The sequence below is a fragment of the Rhinolophus ferrumequinum genome, chromosome 3, assembly GCF_004115265.2.
Source record: "Rhinolophus ferrumequinum isolate MPI-CBG mRhiFer1 chromosome 3, mRhiFer1_v1.p, whole genome shotgun sequence".
In the NCBI taxonomy this organism is placed as follows: Eukaryota; Metazoa; Chordata; class Mammalia; order Chiroptera; family Rhinolophidae; genus Rhinolophus; species Rhinolophus ferrumequinum.
In genome coordinates, this window is record NC_046286.1 from 1652683 (window position 1) to 1665836 (window position 13154).

General features: G+C 55.0%; 1 protein-coding gene across 4 annotated transcripts; it reads right to left on the minus strand.

Annotated features, from left to right (window-relative positions):
- Positions 1–429: 429 nt before the first annotated feature.
- On the minus strand, positions 430–13043 carry CCHCR1 (coiled-coil alpha-helical rod protein 1). Of its 4 annotated transcripts, none has more exons than XM_033102560.1 (18): positions 11922–12003; positions 10791–10857; positions 10511–10712; positions 9087–9390; positions 6893–7056; positions 6654–6789; positions 6415–6525; positions 6098–6247; positions 5499–5609; positions 5270–5376; positions 3058–3170; positions 2844–2889; positions 2575–2711; positions 2279–2467; positions 2080–2181; positions 1210–1361; positions 937–1108; positions 430–698 (listed from the first exon to the last, which is right to left on the minus strand). In XM_033102560.1, exons 2-18 carry the CDS (start codon positions 10804–10806, stop codon positions 586–588), a joined length of 2325 nt encoding a protein of 774 aa, XP_032958451.1. In that variant the 5' UTR covers positions 10807–10857; positions 11922–12003; the 3' UTR covers positions 430–585. The 4 variants fall into 4 exon arrangements, with proteins under 4 accessions (XP_032958451.1, XP_032958452.1, XP_032958450.1 ...); XM_033102561.1 differs by having other exon boundaries at positions 937–1066; positions 10791–10923; positions 11922–11939; XM_033102559.1 differs by having other exon boundaries at positions 10791–10923; positions 11922–11938.
- Positions 13044–13154: the final 111 nt, after the last annotated feature.

The following is a 13154-nucleotide window of genomic DNA, read 5'->3' on the forward strand; positions in this document are numbered from 1 at the left end:
CATCCCCTCAAAGAAGCTTTTCCTGTCCCCTCACCTGATGCCAATTTCTATCACTTCACTGACGTTTACTCTCGCTTCATAGCACTGGTGTGAAATGCTCGTCTGTCCACTGTGTCCTCCCCCAGAGTGTAAGCGCCCAGGAGCAAGGACCTGCCCATCGAGAGCGAGGGCACCACCTGGCTGATTCCTGTTGAGCGAGTGAATGTTTCATCTTCCTCACTCCTGGCACTGGTCCTCTTCCAGATGGAAAGAGTTTTAAAACAAAAGTGGAGAATAAAGAAAACCTGGAACTTCTCAAAAAACTTCCCAAGCAGCCTAAGAAAGGGGTTTTGAAAAAGAGGAAGATGGGACCACCTCTCACACTTCCCGAGAGGAAGCTGCAGGGAGAAGTCCTTGTATTCCCAGAGCACATGTCCAAACAACAGCTCCTACTGTAGTCATCTTTATTAAAGCCCCAGAATTCAGACATCTAGGTGGATGGTGTCCCCGAGGGCATCTGGATGGGGCAAGGGACTGAGCTGATGCCCCCAAACCCCACTTCTCCACCATTCTCCTGGCCCCCCGGGCCCCCGAGCTCCAGGTTGCTCAACGGCAGATGGGTGCAGGGGCATTCTGGTTGTCTCCTTGAGCTGTATCTTCCTCTTTGGCAATGGCCTCACTCAGGCCCTGCAGGTCATCAAGCAGGACAAAGAGGGATCCTGGGAAAGAAGACCCCAAAAGATAGGAACCATACAAAAGGCTGTCGTGGTTATGTGCAGAGAACAGGGCTGCCACAGGACAGCAGGGTTACGAGGAAGGAGGTTCTCTGGTCCAAGACAGGTGTGGACAAAGGAGGCTGGGGGCCTCCAAGGGTCAGAGAACAATGCACATGCACTCCAGAGTGTCTGGGCAGAGGCTCCTGAAGCCCCATCCGCCCCTTCCCACTTAGACCTTTACCTTTCAGGGGCTCCCTGGTAGAGGGTGCCGCTGCTGGAGATCCGGGTGCTGAAGAACCTGAAGGCCTAGGGCTGAACTCCACAGACTTCGCCTTATCCAGCAGGGAAGGAAGAACTGCCAATAGTCGCTGCTGCTTGTAACGGGAGAGGAGACCCTCCTGCTGCAAGGTGGCCTGGGAAGGAGAGGGTTAAACGCCACCTAGCCCCGGCATGGCCTCCCCTTTTCCACACCTCGAGGCCCCAACCAGCCCCAGGGCCCTTCAGGCCTCCCCACCAGCATGAGGTCCGCGTCCCTCTCCAGCTCCTGCAGGCGCTGGGTCAGCCGCAGCCCCTCCTCCTTCCGGGCCTCATCCTGCAGGCGCCTGAGCTCCTGGTTCCGCTCCTTTTCCCGGGTGGCTTTGCGCTGGATCTGGCGCAGGGAGACCACTAGGGGGAAACCAGGGCACAGAGGGGACAGGTGTGGGGCAGCCCAGAGGCAGCAAGGCACCATGAAAACAAGACTGGACCAATGGGCAGGATGCTGGGTCCCCAGCTGTGATTCTGGGAGGCCACTCTGACCCAGTCTCTTCTGTACAGTGGAGAGGTGGCTGACACTCTAGAATCCCGACTCTGGAAACCCGAACTACCTCCCTCACAGAGTTGCTTAGGGGAAATCTGGATATGGACTGGGTATTAGATTCTCAGTTTCTTAAGGGTGACAATGGAATTGAGGTTATGTAGGAGATCTTCTTTGTGGGAGACGCAGGTCAACAGTCATCTGTTTGTAATTCACTTTAAACCATTCCCCAAAAGTGTATATATATCAATGCGTGTGTGTAGAGAGCAAAGGTGGCAAAAGGTTAAGAGCTGCATCGAGTTAGAGGAGGCATGTGAGTATCAGCACACGATTCTAACTTGTCTAGGTGTTTGTAATTTTTCCTAATAAAAAGCTGGCGATAATCATTGCTGGCACACGTCAGAGGGGCTGCAGGGGCCCCTGCGCTGGTCATTTGATCTGGGTGCTTCCATATGGGTGTGTCTGCCACCTGAGAACTCAGCTGTGCCATTAACTGCATACTTCAAAGAAAGTTTTACAAAAGCTTTTTAAAATGCCCTTGTCTCCGCACTGCTCCCTGGAAGCCCACGTCCACCCCGCAAACCTCACCGGCCTTCGCATGCTCCCTCCGAGCCTCATTCAGTCTCCTTTCTGTTTCCGAGAGCTGTTCCCGCAGCCGGGTTTCCACTTCAGCCACCTTCTCTTGCAGAGCTGGGGTGATGGTGCAGAGGGGTGTGTGGGGGAGATGTGGAGCGTGGTCCCGCCCACCCTCCGAGGCGCCCGTTTCACCGGTTCACCTCCCGCACACCTTGCCCATAGAACTCCTGCTGCTGGGTCAGCTCCTGGCGCAGACTGGTGGCCTCCTCTGTGCTCTCCTGCTGGCCTTGGCGAGCGGCCTCCAGCTGCAGCCCCACACTGGCCAGGGACTCCTGGGTTCGCTGCAGCTCCCGCTCCAGCTGCTGGGCAACCTCACTCAGCTGCTGCCGCTCTGCCTCCCCTGGGAAGGGGTGACTGACACTCACTCGGTCTCTCCACGCCCTAGACCCCAGCTCTTCCCTCCTCTCAGCCCCAGTGCACCCGACTGTGACCCCAGGACCAGGGTACCTTGCGCCCGGGCGCGGCCCACCTCGTGCTGGATGATATGGGCACTCAGCTGCAGTTCTGCATCCAGGCGATTCCGTTCTTCCCGCAGCTGCTCCAACTCAAGGCTCACGTCCACGGTTGGTGGGGGTGGGGGGCAGCTGATGGGGAGAAACAGAGTGGGGGAGGTCACCCAGCTGCCTGGCCCCTAAGCCCCCTCCCTCCTCAGTCCTACTGTTTTGGGTCCCAGCAACTAACACCTTAAAGCCCCACCATCGTCCCCCGAAATTCACCTTTCCTGGCGCAGCTGAGCAAGGGTCAGTTTTCGAGCCATCAGGCCTGGGGGAGAAAAGGCGGCAGCAGCAGGCTGATGAGTGTGCGGAGGAGGAAAGGAGACAGGGGCATAAGGGAAAGTGATGACACATGGACAGATGAGAAGGAAGCAGCAGGATGGGTGTGGGGTGAGGGCCGGGGCTCTCAGGGCACACTGGCAGTCACCCTACCCACCCTGAACGGTGTGGACCTTGCGGACGGCATAGCTGACTCTGCTGCTGAGGCTGGGCAGCCGGGCTGCGGCCCGCTCCACCTCGGCCATGGTGCTCTGGAGCCAGGTCTGGAAGCTGGAGGACGTACAAGGTCATGACCCTTCCACCCCACCTCATTCCCAAAAGGACTTGGCTGCCTTGTAGGGTCAGCTCCCTCTTCCTGTACTGCTATGGATGTGGGGAAAGCAGGCAAGGGGGATCGGAGCGGGGAAGAGAGAAGCGGAAGCCAAGGGTTGGGGCCCCACCTCTGTGCGCTACCAGTAGGGCTGGGCTCCTCAGCCAATAAAAAAAGAAAACCTGAGGGCTTATGCCCTTAGTGACTGCCAGATGAAAATGATCCCGTTGCTCATAAGAAAAGCACAGCTATTCCTGGTCCCTAACCCTACAGTAAGCTTCTCATCTGGGTCCTAGCGATCAGTACCTTTAATAACGGTCCTGCAGGAAAACCATAATGCGGTTCATGGGCCAGACCTAATCTGGACCCAGGTGCCACAACACTGCAAAGGGCTGAGTAAAAACGACTCTGCGGAGCCAACAGGAGTGTTCGGCAGGCTAGCTAATCGCTGGCTGACTTAGACTTGTCCACCTGCAGGCCCCTGGACGCCTCTCCAGGTTTGGGGACTCTCCTGGCACATGTGCCACGTTTGGGGTGTGTGAACTTACGTGCATTTTTCTAAAGAACAAAGCCCATAGCTCCCACCAGCTTTCTAAGGGGGCCCGTGCCCAAACATGGCATGAAATGACTGTGTATCTTTTCAAGCAAGCTTCCAAGCTTATTTTTCACAGCCTGTTTTTTGATAACTATTATGCATCAGAGATCAAAGTTATCCCCTCTGACAAATGAAAATTCCCTGATACCAGTGAAGGTCAGGTGCACGGCTTTATCAGCTAGCTGTGCCCAAAGCAGGACAGAGTGGCTCACAAAAGCCAAGAAGCCTACACAGGTCCCCGGGGGAGGGTCAAGGCAGCATCTAGGGGCCGGGCTGGAACTCCCCGGGGAGTCCAAATCTGAGCAGCCCCTTCTGTGGCTCTCATTAAAGCCATTTTCTGATAAGGTGTCCAAGCCATCTAGACACTCTCTAACAACTGACAACAGACTGAGCTTGGGCTGTTTCACGCCTCCTGTACTTTTTGGCAACAGGTCACTAGCAAGAACCATTTCAGTGGTGTCCTGGCACCGAAGTAAAACCCTGTCCACAGCATATCTTCCTGTTCTCCTGGAGGTAGGATCACGTGGATGGACTGTGTGCAGTGGTTCATCCTAACTAGCCTCTCTAATTCCCTGCGTGTCTGAAATCTTTCATCAATTTTTTTTCACTTCAGTGGATCTTTGTTCTATAGTATGTTTTACTTTCATCACTTTTTAAACTTAAATTAGTCCCCAAGGTACAAATCCAACAGAAGGGGTCGGTGCACAAGGACCCATCCTGCACCACAATTTTGTTAAATCAATTATGTGATCAGTCAACAAGAGCCACGTGGTAACGGTAAGCATTTACAGAGTGCAAGCGACAAGCCAGGCCCTGTGCTAAGTGCTCTGCATGGCCCAGGTGCCCCAATGACCAAGGCTGAGGGGAGATGTTCCCAGCACAGAGAAGCTTGAGTTTCTCCTTAGAGGTCTTTCTAAAGGTTATATAAGGAAACACCTAGAAGCTGGTACAAGAAACACAGGCTTGTAATTGATTAAGAAGGAAATTCATACCTTTTATACAGAATGCCTATAAGCTGGTAAAAGTGTACAGCTTTAAAAATAAATAGATAAAATGTTTTTCCAAGTAATCAGGGCATGCCTGTAAAACTGTAAAGAGAGAAAGAAAAGATCGAGTATCCACACTCCCCATCCTCGAACAACTTTGAAGGTAGGGATCCTCGCAGGTGCTCCATTAGCTCAGGCTGTTCCTGGACCAGACTGCAGCAGGACGTGCTGCCTCAGCTCCAGCCACACACACAGTGGGAGTCCTAACAAATGACCCTGGTGGGAACGTGGAGGGCTGCTCCAGGAAAAACAAGCACAGGAGCTTTTACAGGCGTAATACCTCTGCCCTGCTCCTCCAGTGGCCAGCTTTCCAGCCCGTCTTGCCTGAGTTCTTAAACTCCAAGGTGCCCGGGAGGCTGGGGAAGCCGGAACACTACCCCCACCCTCCCTGCCCTCCCACACCCCCCATCCCTGATACCTGCTGACGGCACTGGCCACGAGCTTCTGCTGCTCCTCAGCCGTGGCTGTCTGCTGCTGCCGCCGGCGCCAGGCCTCCTGGGCACGGCTCAGCTCCATGTGCAGGGCCTAGAAGGGTGCCATGAAGAACAGGGTCCCTCCTCAGCCCAGCCCACAGACCCAGCCCGCTGGGTTTCCCAGCCCGCCACTGTTCTCTGCCCGCCCCTGGCCTCTGCCCGCCTGACACTGACCTTGGCGCCAACACGCTCCACCTCCACCTCTGCGGCTTTGTCCTCCAGGGAGCGCTGCAGGATGGCCTGCTCCTGGCTCTGGGCTACGGCTCTTTCCTGGAGCTCTGCCACCTGGGGGAGGACAGGAGGCAGGGCACTGAGGGACAGGTGCAGAGGTCTCTGAAAGAACACCATGCAGGGAGACCAGAAGCGTGGGTTCCTGAGAATGGAAACCAAGGTTTCCTTCCAGAAGCATGTTCCATGTGCCCACACCTTGAGGAACTGCCCTGTGACCCACAAGGACCTGCACATGCCACCTCCTCCAAGAGGCCGTTCCTGAGCATCCTGCCTGAGGCTGCCCCCCCACCCCCCGCAGTGTCACGTGATCAGTCACCTTTTTCTTCACAGCTCACATAATGACCTGACCTTACCTAACCGTCTGCTTGCCTATTGTGCGTCTGCTCCAGAACCTAAGCTCGTGAGAGCAGGTACTTGTTTTTGTTCAGGGCTATGTTCCCAGCACGTGGTAACCACACAATAGTATTTGTTGAATAAATGCCATCCCTTATGTAAAGAGCAAGTTGGGGTGAAGAACATGGGAAGAAAGGGCGACGGGTGACCTGTCCCTTCAGCTGCTCCACACACACTCTGTGCTCCAGCTCCTGGGCCTTCAGCTGCACCATCAGGGCAAACACCTTCTCCCGCCAGCACTGCAGCAGGGACTGGCACTTCCTGGTGAACTCAGGCTCCAGGGAATCTGAAGGCTGAACCTTTGGGGCGGAGGAGGGGGACAGTGTGGGCTCCTGGGGGAGCAGAGGAAGGAGGCAGCATTTCGCTTTCTCTCTGTGCTGCCCAAGCAGCAGGAGCTGCAGCAAATTCAGGGAAGGAAAGTCCTCCACCCCCCGCCCCCCCCCACACACAGGGAGGCCCGGCCTACCTTCCTGGCCAGCTCCTGCTCCTGCAGGGACAGGATGTGTGTCAGGCTCTGCACGCGCACCTCCAGCAGTCCCGCTGTCTTGCGCAGGCCGGCCCGGTCCTCCTGCAAGTGCTACCAGCAGGAGAGAGGCCTGTTTGCACCCTCAGGGAAAGCTGCTCTCCCCAGGGACCACGCCTCCCCTGGGATCCTGGCCTCCCGCCCCACCCCCACCCCCACACATGCACCCTACACTTTCTCACCTGCACGGTTTCTAGAAGCTCCTGTCGCTCCGACTCCCACGTCTGGCTGTGGACCTCAGGAGGTAATTGTTCCCCCACATATCTCCTTAGATTCTCAACCAAGGTCACCTGAACCTCCAAGTCTTCTTGGGTTTTGCTAGTATTAGGGTGGAAATAGGGTACCATCAGTGGGGCACCCTGGAGACCCGCCCCACCCACCAATCGCTGGGCCCGCCTTGGGGACCCCACACCCCACGTACTTGAGCTGCTTCCGCAGCAGCTCGGCCTCCTTCTGGGCCTCAGCCAGCTCCTTAGCTTCCTCTGCCCTCCGGGTCTCCAGACTACTCAGAGACTTCTCCAAGCCCTCAGCTTTGCTGGTCAGACTGGAAAGAGTCTCCTGGTGAGCCTGTGTCAAGGAGGAGAGCTGCGGAGAGAGAGGGCTCAGCAGGAGCTGGCTCACTCCCACATCCAGGCTTTCTAAATCGGCCCTGCATTGGCCTTGTCCCCTCCCACTTTCGGTGACCTCAGACAGCCCAGCACACACATCACCTGACTGAGCACGGCAAATGGAGACAGTCCCCGGCGCCTTACTCCCCCCATCACTTTCCAATCCATCAGCAGTTCCGGTCAGGTCTCCCCCAAATCATACCTTCACTTCTCTCTACCTCCGCTGCCACCAGCCTGATGTACGCCACCCTCGTCTCAGGCCTGGACGGCAGCAATCTCCTCACCAGGCTTAGAAACCTCCAGTGGCTCACCACGGCATTCCAACAAAACCCAGTCTTTCCCGCAGCCTGCGACGCCCACTGTGCCCTGGCCTCTGCCCACCTGTCTGAGCCCGTCTCCCATCACTCTCCCGCTTACCCAGCTGCTCAGATTCAGGGGTGAGGGGCACACGTCACCTGTCACCTCCGCGGGAAGGCGGCCCTGGGCCTCCAATCCCTACCCACCCCTGCTCCGTCCTGTCGCCTGTTCCTGTCCTTCCAGCACTTACCGTCTGAGATGACCTTACTTCTGTGTGTGCTTACTGTCTGCCACACCCCCTTCAAAAGGAAGTTCTAGGAAGGTAGGAATCTTGTCCTTTTTTTACTGCACCTTGAACAGTGGTAAGGGTGTTGGGGACACTGGAGGGGTCATGGGACGGGGGTGGAGGTGGGTGGAGGGGGGAGGCTGCTGCCCGCATTTCCAGTCTGTCGTCCCGCCCCCTGCTCTATTTCCATACCACAGTCAGAGTCATCTTTTTGGACATAAATCACAAAACTGGTCTTTTGAGATGTAAAATACAAATCTCATCACATCACTTTCCCATTTCACTAGCTGCTGTTCTTCAGATAAAGTTCTACGTGGGCCCTGACGTCCTGCAGTCACACCACCGCCCAGAGCCCTCTCGTCTCCTGCACTCAAGGCTCTCAGGCCCCCTCCTGTCACACGTGCTGGCCACTGTCACACCAGCTCCCACAGCCACCCAACCCGTCTCCTCACCAGCCAGCTCTTATTCTGCATAAATGTCAACTTATCATTAAGCATCTTTCATGAATCTAAAGGCATTTATATTTGTCTTTGACTATCTCCTTTGTCCATTTTTTAACGGACATTTTTTGTGTGTTTCCTTTGTCAGTTTCTAGGCCCACCTTATACAGTGGAGATATCAGCCGCTTCCTGTGATTTGAGCTGTGACTACTCGTATTCCTTTCTGGTTTATCATTTGTCCTTTAATTTTACTTTTATTTTGTCACTCCTAAGTTTAGTATTAGAAAGTCAATGTACCAATCTTTTCTTCAATGGTTCAGAATTTTGATTCACGCGTAAAGACCGTGAGGTTACAGAAGAATTCACCCAGGTTTTCCTTCAGTATCTTTATGGTTTCACTTCTTAACTAGGATAGCCTTCCTTAACTCCCCTACCAGGTTAGGGCTCCCTTGTCCTTCTTCAGGGCACTTCTCCCAATTGCAATTAACTAGGACTAAATCAAGTATGGAATGTGTGTGTCCCCACTAGGCTGTCAGCCCTGCCACAAGGGCAGGGACTCGGGCTGATGTGCTCACTGTGGAGTCCTGGCTCTCATCTCAGGGATGGCAGAGTAAGCTCTGACAAGTGCTTACCGACTGAACAATCTCCCCTTCCCAGCCCACCTCAGGACCCCACTCCTCCACCCCGCTGCCCCTAATGCTCCCAGATGAATCGGGTGGCCAGAGTAAAGTCGGAAGACAGAGTACTCCCTACTGGAAGGGGAAGGAGGGCTTCAGGTGGGGGAGATCACCTGGGTCCTGGGGAAAAGTGCAGTCTGAGTAAGAGCAAACACCCAAGGTCTCCCTCTTTCCAGGTCATGTTTTTTCACCTTCACCAAACGACTTCTCATCACTCCACTGCTTTTCTTTGATTCCTGCTCTCTGCCGGGAAATTACTGCCCAGTTTCCCACTATGAAGCCGAGCTCTTCCCACCCCCACATTCACCTGCTCCTGGTGCAGCCTCTGAATCTCCTCCAGCTCCCGCTGGCTCCCCTCTTCCAGGTTCTTCCGGACAACATCGGCCCCAGCCAAGGCGGCACGCAGGCCCTCCGCCTCAGCTCGGCCGGCCCTCTCCGCCCGTGCCAGAGCCTCCAGCTCCAGGGCCTGGGCCTCCAGCCTCATCTGCTGCTGCAGCGAGGTCTCCCGCAGGACCCGGGCCTCCTCTTCCAGCCGCCGCAGCTCTTGCAGCTGCCAAGAGATCAGCTCAGCCTGCTGGCTCAGGGCCTGTGACCCCTGCCGCTCCACGGACCTGCAAAGACAGGTTAGCACAGGTGAGACCTATCTCTGAGGCTGGGAAGGTGGCCAGGGCATAAATGGAGACAGAAGAGATCCCTCTGCTCCTATGTGAGGAGACGGGGGGATGAAGCTGGGCCGTGGGGATCTCTGCATTCCCAGCACCCTCGTCATCCATGGAGGCCCTACTAAGCATAGAAGGTCCAGTGCCGGGGCTCAAAGGACCTAGACTGGCTGAGATCATGGAACATGGCCTCTGGAGCTACACACAAGGATGTCTTAAACATGAAATGTGCACATCATTAGTGCACACATTCTGAATTAGAGAGGTTGGAAGTACATGCAGAGACTTCTGAATTCTGATTTAAGGGCAAGGTAAAGTCTGAGGGAGATGAGCAGAGAGCGCGCTCACGGCGCTATTGGTGTCACATAAAGTTACAGCTTATAACATGGCTGTTGGCATAGCGCCCTCACTGGGGCCCAGAATCACAGGGTTTTTTTTTTTCTTTAAGCAGGGAACTATAGCCTAGAGAAGTTAAGTGACTGGCCAAAGGACCCCTAGCTGGTGCCAAACGAGGAACAGAGTGTCTCTGTCTCCTGACACCCACTGCAGTGCTCCCCCTTCGTCGTCATGCTCCTTCCTATTTGATGGGGTCCGAGGCAGCGCTGTCTCCAATCCCACGCTAGAGCACAACGGCAGAATGGCATTCCAGTACATTTGGGAAAAGACATACGTGAAACAAGAATAAGAATCTTTACAGACAACACATTGACAAATAGCACAGTGAGCTCCCACAGCCGGTGCTCCATCAGGATGAATCCATCCAGCACAAAAACAGTCTCAGTTTGAACTTCTTCACCTTGCCTTGTATATCATGCTTATTACGATCAGCTGTTGGTCAATCGGTCTCTTCCCTTAGGACTTGAAATTCTTTGATATCAGGATTTCTCCTATTTATTTTTGTTATCCCCATCCCTATCGTCTAGCATGCTGCCTTATTATTATTTATGCATTGCAGGCACCAATAATTGCTTACGGAAAAATGAACAAACTACCAAACTACGGTATGAAATTTCAGTAAGCAAGGGTCTCTGGCAAGCCAGCCTGAGAACACAGTGTGACAGCGGACCCCTACCTGCCTCTCTGCCCTGGTTCCTGCCCATCGCCAGAAACATCCCGTTCCCACATGATCACTTGAGGTTTCTGGTTGTCTGGCCGCCTCTCTGAGACATCTTGATGGGCCAGGGGAATGTCTGAGACCCAGGTGGGAGCCATTCTTGGTTTGGTAGGAAGGGGCCGCGCTTGAAAGTGGGATGGGGGAATGAGCCCAGTGGAACCTGAGGAATCACAAGGACAGAGATGGTCAGTTTCCCAGGAAGAGACAATCACCAGTCCCCTTGCCAGGTCCCACTGACCTGAAGGTCGAAACATCTCCACATTATTTGAAGTCTCTAGATTCTGTGTCCAGCCATCTATGTTCCCCTGGACAACAGGAGAAACAAGGGCACTCCAATTCAATTTTCAGGCCACCTTCCAAAGAGAAAGCCCCTAAAATAACAGTCATTATCCTTAAATAAGAGCCAGGTCCACCAGACTCTAAGCTCCTCTTTTTCTACTTCCCGGAAGTAGGAAATACCCAAAGATCACTTGTTTCACCCAACCTGGTCCCTGATAGAACTGGGGCAATAACCATGAGATGGAGGGAATTTACTGAAACAGGCTAAGAGGGAGCTCTTAGGCTTTACTCAAACTTTTCAGGTCTGGGTAGTGCCTTTACCCTCCTCCTCAGGTTTTTATAGTCTCTGCCATTCTTGGTTGGAGGTGTGTGGTGCCGGGACTGTGAGCCCAGTCTCCAGAGTTCTCTCCATGGCTCAGCAGGCCTTGGGGAAGCCCATCCGGACACCACCAAGCCATGACTCCTGGGCCCTTCCCTATTAAAGCGCTGGCCCAAGCTGACCCCAGATGAATGTGGCCACATGTAGGGCAGGGCGCCTCCCCAGAACCCCTGGGAATCTAGGCAGCCTAGATCCCTTGGCAGAAAAGCCAGCTTCCTGACATCTCATGCAAACCCCTCTAGCAACTTCCTCTTAGTTTCTCTATCCCCTTAACTTCCATTCCTGCCACCCACCCTCCTCTCTTCAGCGTCCTAGAGCACAGCGAGGGCTCTTCAGGGTCTCCCACCCTCCCACCCAAATTCACCCACTTTTCCCTCGATCTAGGATTCCTCCCCCCTCCTTCCCTACATCCTAATCTGCTTTCTCCTTGAATTACACTGCTCCCTCACTCTCACCTTCATCTCTCAGCTCAACAGCCTCCTCTCTTCTCCCTACTCTAGCTGGCATTCAGTCCGTTCCCCCCTAACTCCCCCAGACACCCCTGAGTCTTCACCCCGATATACCCGGAGCTCTAAGGCTATTCTGACCCCCTTATCTGTTCCTTTACCCGGCGCCTGTACCCCCTCCTCCCCTATGGGACCCTGATCCCAACCCAAACCCCTTCTCAACCCCTTCCCACCCCCAACTGACTCTTCCCGAAAGCCCCCTCACCCAGCACGAGAACCCCCTTTGCCCTTTCGCCACGCCCCCAACTCCTTGCTGCGGCGCTGGTCCCGCCCCTGACCGCGCTTGCGCAGAGTGGACCCATTGGCGGGCCGCTCAAAAACCGGAAGTGGGGGGGCGGGGAAGAGATACACGCAGGCGCAGGAGTGTCTAAAGCCCTGCCCAATTACCACGTTGGGGCACCTCCGCGCCCTGGCGGCGCCTCCTAACTCCCGGAACCCGGGAAAACTTGTGAACTAATCAGAAAAAGTGGTAGGCGGGACATCGGGGGAGCCTGCCAGCGCCCCGCCCAATGGAACGGAGGAGGGCATAGGGGCTGGCCAATCAGGAACGGTACGGGGGAGGGGCGGGCTCGCTGGCGCGAAATTCGGACCGGGGAATTCCGAAGGCGGGGTCGGAGCTGCCCGCGCGCGTAGGCCGCTCCCCTCCTGGCCCGGCTTCCTCGCTGTCAAACAGCAAGCAGGAGCGGCAGCTCAGGCCGGAGCCCGAGGGGTCCCGGAACGCTGCACAGGCTGGCACTGCCGGAGAGGAGACCACTTCGAGACTGCACCGCGCGGTAGATCCGAAACGGAGCTGGGGCGGGGAGGCAAAAGGCTGGGTTTGCCTTGCATGATCTCGGGGAGCTCTTTCCTTTGTTATTATCTCACCCGAAAAAGCCGGGAAGCAGGGATTTAGATCCACTTTGCGAAAGAACGTAGGGACCCGTTTTCACTGCCTTTTGGGAGGGGGTGACAGTGGAATCACTTTCCACTGGGGTTCAAGCTAACTAGTTATGTGCGAGGGGTTGGCCAGAAAAGAGAGGCGCGGGCGAGCAGGAGGGCTGGCTACTCTATTTGGATAAGCAAGTCTGACAGGAAGAAGCTTCTTTTCCCCAAATTATATCGAGGCGACAAGTTAGTATTGCACAGAAGTAGGACGCCCCCATACACACCTACAGTTCCCAGTTCCCCAGAAGCTGCCGAATGTATGTTACCTTGCACAGATTGAAGGCTTTCCGAATATTTTGCAGACTGAGGATCGGTTCATCTAAAGTACCATAGGACGTGTTCGTTTTTGCACTGCACCGGGACCTTCCCAGAATTTTCAGTTCAAAGCTGCTTGACAGCCAGTTTTGCATCACGTGCTTAGGATCCTTGGACTGAATTTGCACTGCTCAGGGGGTGTGCTCAAAGTTGAAATTGCACAAATCATAGCTCAAGTTTGCATCAGACGGAAAGCGAA

What these genes read in the sequence shown, in the direction of transcription:
- CCHCR1 (XM_033102560.1), bottom strand. An exon ending in GCTCAGCTGCGCCAGGAAAG is followed by an intron (nt 2,712 to 2,843) that starts GTGAATTTCGGG and finishes TCTCCCCATCAG; the next exon opens with CTGCCCCCCACCCCCACCAA. An exon ending in GCAGGAGTTCTATGGGCAAG is followed by an intron (nt 2,182 to 2,278) that starts GTGTGCGGGAGG and finishes CCATCACCCCAG; the next exon opens with CTCTGCAAGAGAAGGTGGCT.